The 14120-nt window shown below is 32.8% G+C and overlaps 2 protein-coding genes and 1 long non-coding RNA gene across 3 annotated transcripts in view; 2 read left to right on the top strand and 1 right to left on the bottom strand.

Moving 5' to 3' along the window:
• The window catches only part of LOC149477284 (retinaldehyde-binding protein 1-like), a 171195-nt gene that overhangs the window by 75000 nt on the left and 82075 nt on the right, over positions 1-14120 (bottom strand). The gene's annotated exons all lie outside the window — the stretch shown is intronic.
• Positions 1-14120, top strand: part of LOC149477287 (solute carrier family 2, facilitated glucose transporter member 8-like) — a 39191-nt gene that overhangs the window by 5107 nt on the left and 19964 nt on the right. The window contains exon 2 of the mRNA XM_089710797.1: positions 8100-8218. Coding sequence (XP_089566923.1) covers positions 8140-8218 — 79 coding nt within the window. The 5' untranslated portion in view covers positions 8100-8139. The remainder of the gene's footprint in view (positions 1-8099; positions 8219-14120) is intronic.
• On the top strand, positions 11322-12220 carry LOC149477289 (uncharacterized). The gene is made up of 3 exons (XR_016317648.1): positions 11322-11889; positions 12016-12077; positions 12152-12220. It is a non-coding gene; the product is annotated as an uncharacterized LOC149477289 (long non-coding RNA).

Genomic DNA, 14120 nt, shown 5'->3' with positions numbered 1-14120 from the left:
GTTTTTTTTTAAACAATTTTTTTATTTAAAAAAATATCATTCCGACCGCGTGGAATTAGATTATATCGTGAATCCTGTCTTATCCCACAGAAGTGTTCAGTTCGGATAAAAAGTATCCTATGTGTAAATCCAGGCAATTAGCTATATTTTATCAAAATTGGTAATGTAGTCTTGACGTGATTAAGTAACGACTAACAAAAAAATATACAAATTAACATCCAAAGTTTCGCATCAGTTTTACTGTATTAGTGATATCTTCCACTCTTGACTTTGACTGAGAAGAATTAGGGTTTATAACTTCTTTCAGAAATATTACCTTTCATTTCTGGGCATGACGTAATATCTACGTCAGCATCAAATTCTATCTAAATCCATTCAGTAGTCCGCGTTATTGAGTACCATTTCATTTTTTCAGAGTAACAATATTTTTTGTTATTTTAAAGATTATTTATAACCTGTATTATTTTGTAATAAAGTAAACATTACGAAATAATAATAATTATTAATAATGTCTAAGTAGTTGTTAAAAAGAAGATTATTTGTTTATAAGCAAGAAAATAAAACCAATAAATCAACAATTAAATATATGTATAAGAATATTATAACTGTAATATGACGACTTCATACATGTTTGTCCCGAGTCGGCCAGCGGCAGCGCGGCGAGTTTGCAAGAATGACTTCGCGCACACCCGCGTTCGCGATAGCGAGCTATTAGACTCCGCCCGCCAAGCAGTAGATTTTTTTTTGTGTATCGTCTTAATTTTAAATCACATGAAAATCACCTTCACCCCGTCCCGCACTACGGCCTGCTCATTGTATTGAACAGTATACCTACTATTTTCTGTAGATTGACACTTAAAAATTCGTTATATATCTTTTGAATGGAATATCCAATTTTTTTTCATTTAAAAAGTATTTTGCTGGTATCGAAACAATCTATAATAAAACATAATTTAATGGGATAAGGAATAATATATTATGTGTATGGATAACATGGTTTGATTACTGTCGGCACTTCTATTTACTTTGAAAACGTAAAAAAGTTGTTGTAGTAACATAACTACTGAAGATGGTATCGCGATATGGTATCGCGGACTTTCTTGTAGATATTGATCCATTCTATAATACCGTAGAACATTTTTAACCGACTTCCTGTTGTTCTATCTTCCATAGATTCCGCAGCGCACGCGATGACAGAACTTTTATTGAGGATTTTTTTACACCTTGGGTTACTGCATTTTTGGTAAGGATCTCTATTTTTTTTCAAAATGCAATATAACCTATGTTGCTCAGTGAAGATGCAGCTTTCTATTGGTGAAAGAATTTTTGAAATCGGTCCAGTAGTTTATGCGTGAAAACCACATACATAATTACAAACCTTTCCTCTTTATAATATTAGTATAGACATACAGGCTACAGCACTATACAAACCAACCTTTATTATTAAGAAAGGTTAATAATATTTTAAACTTTTTGACGAACGTCATTCGACCGGAATTGGTAAAACAAATTTTCCGTATAATTAATTAACTTTACATACAGCTTTTTATCTTCCAGATAAATTGAAAAAATGGTTGTATAACGTATATGCCGAATCAAGTTTTTGCCATACATAAATAATAATATGCTTGTTCCGGATTGTAAAATAAATCGTAAAACACGTTTAATCTCGATAGTCACGTTATTTCATTTGACAACAAGGATGGCCGCGCAAAAAAATCATAATAAGAAATAGTCGAATGTTATTAGTCACTGTGAATAATCTTATTGATAACTAGCTGTGCTGTGCGGTTTTACCCGCATTGTTCCGCTCCTGTTGGTCATAGCGTGACGTATTATATCCTTCCTCGATAAATGGGCTATCTGACACCGAAATAATTTTTCAAATCGGACCAGTAGTTCCCGAGATTAGCGCGTTCAAACAAACAAACAAACTCTTCAGCTTTATAATATGTATTAGTATACTTTAGATAATTAAGTAGGGGTCTCGGACTAAAGGATGATGTTCACGGTTTAAATAAAAATATATAGAACGTAAATGGTAACGTGTAAGTACCTGTTTAATTTAGGTATTTTATTTATAAATGCCGAAATATTTATATCCTTGACTTGATTGACTTCGTTTAAAAATAGGTTCGCGAAGTAACTAGTTACATAATATGATGTATATTGATTTCGGCAAAAAAGAGAAGAAGAAGAAAAAACTTTAATATATAATAATGTAGTGAATTTAGAAATTAAACATTTTAACGGATTTTTAACGGGATTTATTCATTATATTATAGTTCAATACTCGTGTAAAATCAAACAGAAGAAAATACTTACTAGATTATGGTGCTTGAACAGCAGTTTTTACGAAAGACCCAAAATAATACTATGTTTGCTGTTTACCTTAATTCTAGTCATTAGCAATCTAAACATAATGTGGTGTCTACACGCTTGCTGAATATCTGCAAATGTTAAGGTTGCGATATTAGGCTTGCATTTACAATTTTAATTAATGCGATGATGTGCTTAGAATTAATATTGGGAACAGCTAATTTTTAATTTCGGCTTCGGCGGTTTCTGAAAAAAACTTCCCTCATCATTTTATTGATATACTGTCAACATATTCACATAATTAAATGCTATACAAATATTAAAAACAAACTAAAAATTGTAAATGCGAACAATGACAAAACCATTCACAATTTTATATTCAAAAGCTGCTTCATGTTTCATTCATCTGCTCGCCAAGCCGCTTCATACAAACTCTTACAAACTTACACAAGGCAAGCCACGCTCCGGTCCTTAATATTATATATAAGCCTTTAAAAGCTTGTAAATGAAAAATGCGTCATTAAGCACGTAGTCAAATCAAACACGTAAGTTCACACGCGTGGCCGCTCGCTGACGTCCGACGAGAGTGTAAACTCACCTTAACAATTTAAATTAAATATTTGCATTGATAGTATTTTTGACGAGATTATCTTTTTGAAGAGACGTTATCAACATCTTGATACATTATTTGTAGTTTTATAGTGATAATGATAAACGACATGGTGATATAATATTACAGGTACATAGTTTTAAAAATCTATCTTTTAAAATATTATAATCGTCTTAAAGCTCTTAAGTGTACTTTTGGTTTTCCATATGGAAAAACTAAAGTTAAATATATTAAAGTCACATAAAACGAATAAAATCCACCTAATATTCATTTTGACTAAATTACATTTTACAATAAAGTTTGTACTCAAATTATGCCTGAATGACGAATTAAATCAATCAGACTACAGAGCGCAAAAAATAAAATAGGTAAATAAAATACGTAATAAAATAGGTAATAAAGTAGGTACATATACATTCAATTAAAAATCAGAACCCATCTTACAACGTATTCGGGTAAAAAATATAACTTTAGTAACCTTGGTGCCACCTTTAATTTGACAGAATTCAAATTCCATGCATTTGCAATATATCCCCAGTAAATATTCCTTAAAGTTCATGCTCTATTAATTTTCCGCATTTTATTGGGATTGTCGTGATCGAAGATATTGACGTCATAATACACATATTAGTTAAAACAATGGCAACTTTATAAGGGTGAATAAATTGCTGATAGCTACACATATGTAAGAATTATAAAGGAGTTACACACAATAGTCATATTTATCGGCAATTTAAAACCAATTTATTACAAAACGATTTGATATGCCATAAGGAATTTTATGCTTATTGGCGTATTGTACAAATACGTAATACCGACCTGTGATCTTGGAATATAGACATTTCTCTAATGACTAATCCTGAACTTAGATGCAACTGCAACGGTAGAATGGAATGTTCATATGTCAGGTTTTCACTTTTCAACGATAGTCCGCCTTACGCTATCTTTCAATAGTTTTGTGTTACCCATCTCCCTCTTTAATGTATCTCCTATCCTAGGATTAGCATCCATCTTCGATAATTGTATATTTTCGATCTAATTAAACTTTGGTTTTCAACAATAGGACGCCTTTCGCCGATCTTCAATATATAATAGCTTTGGGTGGTCCTTTTACTAAAGTAGGTATCCATGGATTAGCATCAAACTTCAAATATAAGTACATTTTTAATATTATTTTCCATCTATCTCTACTTTGGTTTTCAAGGATAGGCCGTCGTAACCTAGGATTAGCATAAATCTTCGATTAATAATAATTTATTATATTCGTAATAATTTAAATCGTATTTTTTCAATCGACTTCTACAAGTCAATATAACAAAATTATTAGTTACTGAAAAACTTTCTAAAACAGGTTAGCTAGATCCTTAGGCTAGATCAATCTCTGGCTGCGAATTTTGGTCGGGCACTAGTTAAAGGCCTGTATGTAGTCTCCATGCGACACGTGCCTTTGAGACATATCGTCGACCTTCAGATAACAGATTCCTTGCAAATTATGTAATTCGTACTTGCCGTATCATTCAGTGTCAAGTGTCTCTCAAATTATCCCATACTTGATACTACACTTATTAATATATTATCTATTTCGAGTGCCTTTGTTCCAAATTCCAATGTCAAAAACATCTAAGAATAGATAAGATTTCTCAAGGCAGCGATAGTCTTTCGGCATTGTCTTGAAGCATATTAATAAGCTTCCGAAGATGTCAAGATAATGTGTCTTTACGATTTGCGTATACCGACGTTTAATATTTTATTCATGGAATGGAAATTTAAAAAGATTTTTAAACAATGCAAGAAATTTGATCATCAAAACATTTGAGGCAGGATTCGAAACCGCGACCTTTTCCGTAGATATCGTGGCCTCGCCTGACCATTCGGCCTATGATCCACAATTTAAAAGCATAGGATCAAAATTTTAAACACACGTTTAAAAAAAGATTACGCAGAAATAATATTATATACCCATACTCCACAACTTTCCTCAAAGTGCAGATCTTTACAAGAACTATGAGTTCCTCTTGATTACTATACACCCTTGAACTAGACATCGTCTTGCGTACAAACAAACAAATTGTCGTTTAGTTTCCGCATCAAATGATTCCGGTGTGATGCAGTCGACTTCAGTTTTAAATCCGGTTTTATTATTGACTAGTCTTATCACTGTGCAATTAATTACGGAATGTCTATGATCGTCACGTTTGAAGCAATTTATCTGTTATTCATTATATGAGACATAATATAGATCATTCATAATATTGTATTAAAGAGGACCTCATAGGCTCAGAGCCATAGGATACTTCGTGATTAAAAAATCTATATTTTAACTTTGTACACACAATGGGAACTTTACTAATTAAATTACATTTTACGTCACCGGTGCCTTTTTGCCGCCAATCCTTCTTTTTTACCGCCAAAACCAGCCAAAACTTTACATAAACAACCTGATATATGATAGATATCAAAACACAAATATTTTAGTAATGTTTTATTTTTTAATTCGCTTATCATTTAACAGAATACACAATAATAAACTGAGTTATTATAAATTCAGCCCGCAACGTGTGACAAGATTTAAAACTTCGGCCACATATTGACGCAATAGTTGCCAAACATGGCCGCCGTAGCTTCCACTCGTCAATTGTATTCAATGATCGGAATTATAATTTATATTATGAAAAGAGAAGTGTATACGACTTTTGTTCTAAATTGCATGTAGATAAAAGATAAGGATTTTTTAAAAATAAAATAAATAAAAATAAAATTGTTTTATTCAGGATATGTGTTCCCATATGGAAGTTAAAATATAATAGAATTATACAAAATTAAAATTCATAAATTTTAGCAATTTAAAAGAACAGATTGGTGCTCCATAAATTACTAATTTTGTTATGTTTAATTTAGAAACTAGAAAGTAAACTTGTCTTTCTTTAGGGTCTTTTAATTTAGAAGCCATCGTTTTAGCCTCTATGGTGTCTTCTTAGTTAGTTCTTGATAAGTGACATTTTCTTCTTAATATAAATTTATAAAGAATAGAAAAAAATTATCAGGCGGGACTCGAACCCGCATTCTTTCATGCCAATCCGGGGCGAATGCTTGACCAATTCAGCCAATCGTGACCCGCGAATGAGAGATCGAATTTATTCTATTCTTTCAGTTTTATGTGTCTTTAGGGACACACCGCGTCGTTTTCTTAATGTTAATGTCTCTATAATTCTACGTTTCTCAAACAAGCAATTTTAATAATTAGTAGGTAAATACCTGAAAATAATTAGTCTGTGTTATTTCGACTACAATCGCTACTATTTAGGCTTGTCAATTAGCTTCTAATTTAATAGCAGCTAATGAGATCATTCACTAAAAAACACATGAACTCACATGAGAGAAGGCCATTCATTAAACATAGGAAAAAAGGCAACAGAAGGTTAACATTAGATGAGGGAAAACCAAACCTTATTGGAATAGCATCGCATTCATTACCTTCATTGAATTACAAGAATCTAAAAACATAGAATTTGTATCGAAGATCGGTACTAATTGTTTCGATGAAGATGATGAAGATGAAGATGAAGAGACGGTAGAAGTATTTATTTGATGAAAGTATTTTTAAACCAATCCAGTAGGTAGTTTGGATGCAAATGCATTTAGTACCTGCAAAAAATAAACACAAACTGAAACAATTATTTATTCATTTAGACTCCTATAAGAAACCCTTTTGAGTCGTCATAACAGTTTTAACATTTACCACTAATTCGGAAAGCAGTACCTATCTATTGAGAAGAACCGGTAAAAAACTCCATAGTTTAAGTTACGAAAATCTTTTCTGTGGTTATGTTATGTTATGCTTGAACTACGAATAAGTTTTAATTGCATTCTCATTTAGTACATTTCTTACTTTATGTATTATTAGATTTCTACAACACGTTTATGTGCAATAAAAATAATTATAAAACGCATCTATCCTCGCCTGTACTATTTATCGGCCTTCATATAATGCAATGCTGAACTGGTTTTCGTTAGAAACTGCCAATGATCTATGACTAATGGTGATCTCGTTACCTTAGTACCTTCTAAATAGCTGCATAATTATTATATAGGGTAAATTATTTGCTTCAATTAACTTAAAATGGCATGCCCAGTAAAAAAATATATATTTAGCTGATATTTATTTTACTCGACATTAGAAAAATCGGCTAGTTTTAACAATACAAGCTGGATGCATTTATGTACACTATGTTATTAAGTTTAAATACGCAATGGTTTAGTTTTGAATTCAGACCAATTACAATATCATACATCCATCAGCCATCATACAAAAGGCGATCCTGACTTATGAACTAGTTACTGTGCCTCGGAAGTCAGTATTTCCTCTTTAATTGTAATAATCACAGTTTTAAAATGCTTAGGTACAGATAATGTCAACATGTTATACCTACTTATAATAAATTGTTTTAAGTTTGCCGCTGGTCCAACTTCCGTCCGGATGGTCCCGGGGTAAAAAATAAATAAGATATAGCCTGTGTTACACTGGAATAAATAGAAGTATTTCAAATCGCATGGGCATACCCAAGACCCTTTTTTGTTCCCTCAAAAAAATCAACTCATCTAAACTATTTCTCAGAACAATACCCACCTAACTAGACTTATATTAGTTATCTACTAGACAAATACTCAGTTTTGTGAAGTTATAAAATATAGTAGAACATTGGGCTCGTACAAAGTTATATTTAAATAAATGATCACGATTGTTATTTATGGCATTCAAATCTTCAGCGGAAAAGCAACATAATAGAAAAACGTTTTGTAACAAATTGATTTACATATTGCTATAATTTAATCATTCTGACTGTTTTGGCCAATCTTTGAGCTAATAAGGAGATTTTAAAACGAAGAAATGAAGTGTGTTAAGCGCTTATTTTGGCCATATTAAAGAAGATTGTCAGTTTAAAAAAAGACAATGTTTTTTTTATAATGACACTAAATTATGAATAATTAAACAATTAACTTCTGTGTTAAGTGCATAAGCAATGCTAATTAAAATAATGCCTTCATGCGTATCTAGCGAAGATTAATTATTCAGTTATTTTGTGTACTTTATTTACGCCTTATATTTAATTCTTAGTTTTAATAATAATATAATATGTTATAATTGCAGTTAAATTTTATATTGTTTCAGATTAAACAATGACTGAATAGATCAACAGAAAGTGGATATTATGATACTGTCCCCGCTGATATGGCTTGCGAAATTTCAACATGGCGGTATCGCCAACCAATTCTTCATGGCTTTAATGGGTAAGTTTGTATTCAATATTTTTTATTAAACATATATACCTACCTAGTATCGTTTACAAAAATCTCATGAAATTATTGTATTATCACCGAACCTTGATAAATGTTCAAAGTTTGAATCTAAAACAGTCGGTTGCGTATAGATTCTAGTGGAGCTAATAAAAGCTTGTTTATTGGAAATTAAACTAGTACATTTTCCCGTCATAACTTAAACAATTGGTGTTGATATGTTGCTAAAATTTCTGAAAAAAAAAGACGGGAGTGCCGGCAGAAGTGAAAACTTGATTATTAACGTTGAGCATGTTTGATATTTCGGAATGGTATCCGTCTTACGCTTTTTCGATCAGGTCACGTGTCCTGACGCCAGTTTAAGATTTTATACCCATTACAGAAAAAGTACTCAACGCCGCTAAAGAAGTTGTCACTTCAAAAATGTGCCTGCTCTAGAAGCACAAGGTATACTTAACAGTACATACATAAAGTACACTGTACAGTAAGCACTAAGCATATTATCCAATACTAGCTGTGCTCCGCGGTTTCACCCGAACTAATCCGCTCCTGTTGGTCTTAGCGTGATGATATATAGCCTATAGCCTTCCTCGATAAATAGGCTATCTAACACGTGCTAACACCGAATGAATTTTTCAAATCAGACCAGTAGTTCCTGAGATTAGCCTGTTCAAACAAACAAACTCTTCAGCTTGTTAATATTATTATAGATGCGAACGATTGTCAGAAAATATCCTCACAAACAAGGTCTTATATTTTACGATTTAGATGCAATATAAATAGTTCTAAAAGCCTTCCACAGTCGCATTATTGCTTTAAAACATGCTAGCCTCTACTGTGGCTTCCTTATATTTATAAACAAAGAGCATGTTGTGGGTACAACACTTCCTATTTTGCGTTCTTTGTATAAACTTACCGATTGTTGGCTTAAGATGAATTTCTTAAATCAATATCCATGCGTTATATGCGTAAGCATTATGCAACTGTAGTAATACCTCAGTAATTATTTCAACAAACATCGACAATTCTGGAAATGTCATAAATGATAACCACGTATTACTAGTTACGTGTAGGTACGTTATTTTTACACTAATATCTTAGCAATAATTTGCCTTTAGCACATTTAAATTCAAACACTTCATTTATGTTTAAAAACAATTCTGGGAAACAAGATAACTAACATAGAATTGGGGCCGTATTATGATCCCTTGTTACCAGAAAGTTTACGCCGTGAATTAAAGTTACCTACTGGCAAACTGTCTGGAAATTTGAGGTCGAACCACACACACACACACACACACGGCCAAACCACATAAATAAGGATTATACAAATCTATTTTTCGAAGACCATTAAACTGGATGAGTATGTTCTTTATAAATTTTGGTACCCAGTACTTATACATATAAATAATTAATTTAGGCAGGTATCTCAAGCCTCAAGCATTTTATTAATACCATGACCTATGCCTAAAAAGGCTTATTTTTTCATCTTCACTACTAACCTATTATACCTATTTAGTAACAAGGTGAACTCCTAAAAACAGAACGTTTAAAAACTAGATACATATAAATATCTAGCCTAGCTAACAGTTTCTATAATTCTCTCAATTTGCATAATCAATGCGTATTGAATAATTAAAGTAAAATTGTATTGTATAACTTATCATACTCAAATACTACGTAACAAATAAATAAATAAAATAAATAAATAAATATTATAGGACATTATAAGCGTGAGCGTTGTCAAGGGACATCCGGATGGAACGAAGTGTTAAGTTAAAGAGAGACATACAGAGAACCACGCGCACGCCGCACGGCTTCAACTCTAGCGTCGAAAAGTGTCGTGACAACTTTTCGTAAGAATTTTTTCCGTCTAGCCCCCTTTCACAACGCGCGATAAGGAACTTCGTTCCAACTATAAAAATTATAGAGTAAATATTTGTTGTTACCTGCTGTGACTAATGAAAGATAATAATTATTGTTGCTGTTTGTTTATGAAATAAATGAACCCTGACGTGTTTTTAAATCACGTTTTGTCATAATAACTTAGAACCTAGAAGCTTTCCGCCCGCATCATGCTCAAAAGAAATTCCCTTTGTAATGATATGTTTCTTCGCGGTAAAGATAGTCTATGTCATTATCCCCAGATACAACAATCATATCATACAGTCACTGCGTTGCGACGTGAAGGAAAGAAAAACAATCATACTTTCGCATTTGTAATATTAGTACATAATGATTAAATTTAATGAATACCTACTTATATTATTTTTTAATTGCTAGTAAGTAAATAAAGTGCAGACTTAAGCTATTTTAAGTATCATGTGAAAGCCTACAACAAGTATTCTAAAAATAGAAACTACACTGCTTCACATTGCCTAGATTTCATATTCTAGTATTTTCGACTCGAATGTCCGTTTTACCACTGGTTTATTTTGTTGCAGATTGCAACACAATTTGGTTCATACTTTTGTATTATAAGTTTGTACATATATTTAATCAAACCTAGGTTCGTAAATATCCTATCTTTATCAAAATCAGATGATTACAATTTATAGAAAACAACATTAACAACGAAATAATTAAATGTGACAATAATCGTCATCATAATATAAAAATGTCAAACATGGAATATTTATTATTTTACTTAGGTTTCTTTTTAAAATAACAAGTCCTCTGTTAGGGCGGGGGCACACGATGCGTTGCGGCGCCGCACCGCAAAGATTTCACCGTGTCAGTGGGCACACGAGTGGTGCGGCGCCGTAACGTTGTTCTGTCGCAGCGGCGTCGTAGCAGCGTTGCACAGTGTGTCCTTCCTTGTGACGCAAAACAACTGAGCGGTGCCGCTCCGACGTCGCACCGCATTCACCCCTCCCCGCCTCGTCTTGGTGGTTACAAGTCCGGTGCGGCGCCGGAGCGCATCGTGTGACATGCCACAGATATTTCTATGTAAGACGACGCAGCGACACCGCTCCGGCGCCGCACCGCCGCCGCAACGCATCGTGTGCCCCCGCTCTTAGCGAACAATAAATGTATTTTCCATTGCGCAAGCCTCGACAAATTAAAAGGAAAAGAAATCAAATCCGCTTAAGGTGATGAATTAATTTTTCTAACATTTACGGCCCTTTTCAAACCTTCGTAATTTTTATATTATTAAAGTTGTCGTGATGAAAATTCTTGACAAGAAAGTTCAATAGTAACACAATACGTCTACCATTTTAGAAACATGATTCCATGATATTTTCTCGATAGAAAAAAAATACAAAGTTATCATTGTTATTTTTTTTTAATCTCTGGCATCTTCAAAATAACAAACGTAAAGTTACGACTTTTTGGATATTAACTATAAAATATACAACCTATACGTCTACCGTGTTAGAATTTTGAAATATGCGATGGTTTTGAAATAAACAAGAAATACTTGAAATTAGCGCGCGACCAGCCAATATAGCGAGAGCCGCCCTGTACCTTCCTACCCCGATCGCTGCACGAGTCATTCCCGCTACGGCCGTCACACGGGGAACTTGTGTCGCTCGCGCAATCGTAAAAAAGGGTGACAACACGATAAGACAAAATGAGACAAATGGGGACAATAAAGAAAATAAGAAGAAGAAACATAAAGGTTGGAGGAAAAATAATGCTTACAATTGGAACAAATTAATGAAGTAATTTGGTTTTATTTTAAATTTGATGATAATTGTATTATAGACGATGTTTGATATGTACCCCTGTTTTAAGTACATAACGAATGTGTAAGATTTTTTCATTTATAGCATAAATAATCTGTTCAGAAATCCGGAATCCAGAAGGAAAATAAACCCACTGATTGTTCACAATGTGAATCCACTCCTTCGTAAGTACCTTTATTCAGTCAAAAATGTATGTTATCAAAGCTCTACTGGTTTTATCGCATGATTCCATTTTTAGCAAAAAGCAACAAAGTGCAAAGAAATAAAAAATCATGGTGAACTTAGTGGAAGTATGGCGGACATAATATGGAACAGGAGCTCATTGGAGTAGTATTATATTTAAAAAAAATACGAAATAATTTCAAGAAGGTGGTAGATAAGTATGTTATATAAAGAATTTGATGTTGATATTTTATACTTACTACACCTGTGCGGGAAATTGCTTAGTAATAAAACAGGTTTATATTCATATTTACATAGTAATGTGAGTTTTCATTTCGAAAAATTTTGTGTAAGTATATTAAATTGAGTTCCTGGGTGATCTGGAAACACAATTGGGCCCGGAAGATGGCGCTGCAGTCACTCCTCCTAATGACATGAACCGATTTGGATGAATATTTGTGTGCACATTTCATTTTTGTGGGATGATTGGTTGATTCGCTTTCACATTAGCTAATATTATGTATTTTTAAAGTGAAACTTTTATTACATCGTCTCAAACTTTTTGGTCTCTGTAGCGCATGTCGCGTGTATCGCGGCTGCCGAGTAGGTATACCTACTCGACAGCCGACCGTCACGCGACATGCGCTACACAAAGCAGTGTTCGGAACCGTTCGAACAGTTTCACTTTTACCGTGGTTTCATAAAACCACACAACATTTTTTTGTTGTTAGAAAGTAAACTTAATTTAATGTTTATAATACATTATTATTGGTATAAATAAGCCAGTGTTCGTCTCACATTGCTGTACCTGCCTACCTACCCTACCAGGGCCTAACTTTGTTCTGGCTATTTTATTTTGATTATTTGTAATGAATAATTACAATTATAATAGAGTGCAAAAAATAAATACATGCGTCAATATATTTTGTGTTTTTTTTAAACAATTTTTTTATTTAAAAAAATATCATTCCGACCGCGGCTTTGCCCGCGTGGAATTAGATTATATCGTGAATCCTGTCTTATCCCACAGAAGTGTTCAGTTCGGATAAAAAGTATCCTATGTGTAAATCCAGGCAATTAGCTATATTTTATCAAAATTGGTAATGTAGTTTTGACGTGATTAAGTAACAACTAACAAAAAAATATACAAATTAACATCCAAAGTTTCGCATCAGTTTTACTATATTAGTGATATCTTCCACTCTTGACTTTGACTGAGAAGAATTAGGGTTTATAACTTCTTTCAGAAATATTACCTTTCATTTCTGGGCATGACGTAATATCTACGTCAGCATCAAATTCTATCTAAATCCATTCAGTAGTCCGCGTTATTGAGTACCATTTCATTTTTTCAGAGTAACAATATTTTTTGTTATTTTAAGGATTATTTATAACCTGTATTATTTTGTAATAAAGTAAACATTACGAAATAATAATAATTATTAATAATGTCTAAGTAGTTGTTTAAAAGAAGATTATTTGTTTATAAGCAAGAAAATAAAACCAATAAATCAACAATTAAATATATGTATAAGAATATTATAACTGTATGACGACTCCATACATGTTTGTCCCGAGTCGGCCAGCGGCAGCGCGGCGAGTTTGCAAGAATGACTTCGCGCACACCCGCGTTCGCGATAGCGAGCTATTAGACTCCGCCCGCCAAGCAGTAGATTTTTTTTTGTGTATCGTCTTAACGATAAGTAATTATAAATTCTTCTGAGTAAAACATCAGCTTGTTGTCAACGTAACTGCAGTTAGTATTTAATACCTTTTTAGCTTTTTGTGCTTAGCTTATACATGGTTCCGTTAAGTATAGCGTCTGAGAACTTAACTGTCTATTGTCCTATGTCACAATAACTTATTAATAAGTAAGTGACATAATAACTTGTAACTAAGTTATTAAGGCCAATTATTAAGTGGTATAAGACAATGAAATAAAAATGTAAGTCAGGTTTTCGCGTCTAAGTATGCTGAAGCAATGTTCGTGAATATATTAGCATGAAGATAATTACAGCATTTTTCTTTTAACCCATTGAGCCCCA

Source organism: Colias philodice, chromosome 25 (genome assembly GCF_061535455.1).
Source record: "Colias philodice isolate Cphi_HAF_F1 chromosome 25, ilColPhil1 Martin Lab GWU primary, whole genome shotgun sequence".
Classification (NCBI taxonomy): domain Eukaryota; kingdom Metazoa; phylum Arthropoda; class Insecta; order Lepidoptera; family Pieridae; genus Colias; species Colias philodice.
The sequence above is the reverse complement of the archived record's forward strand: the minus strand, read 5'-3'. Positions and strand labels throughout refer to the sequence as shown.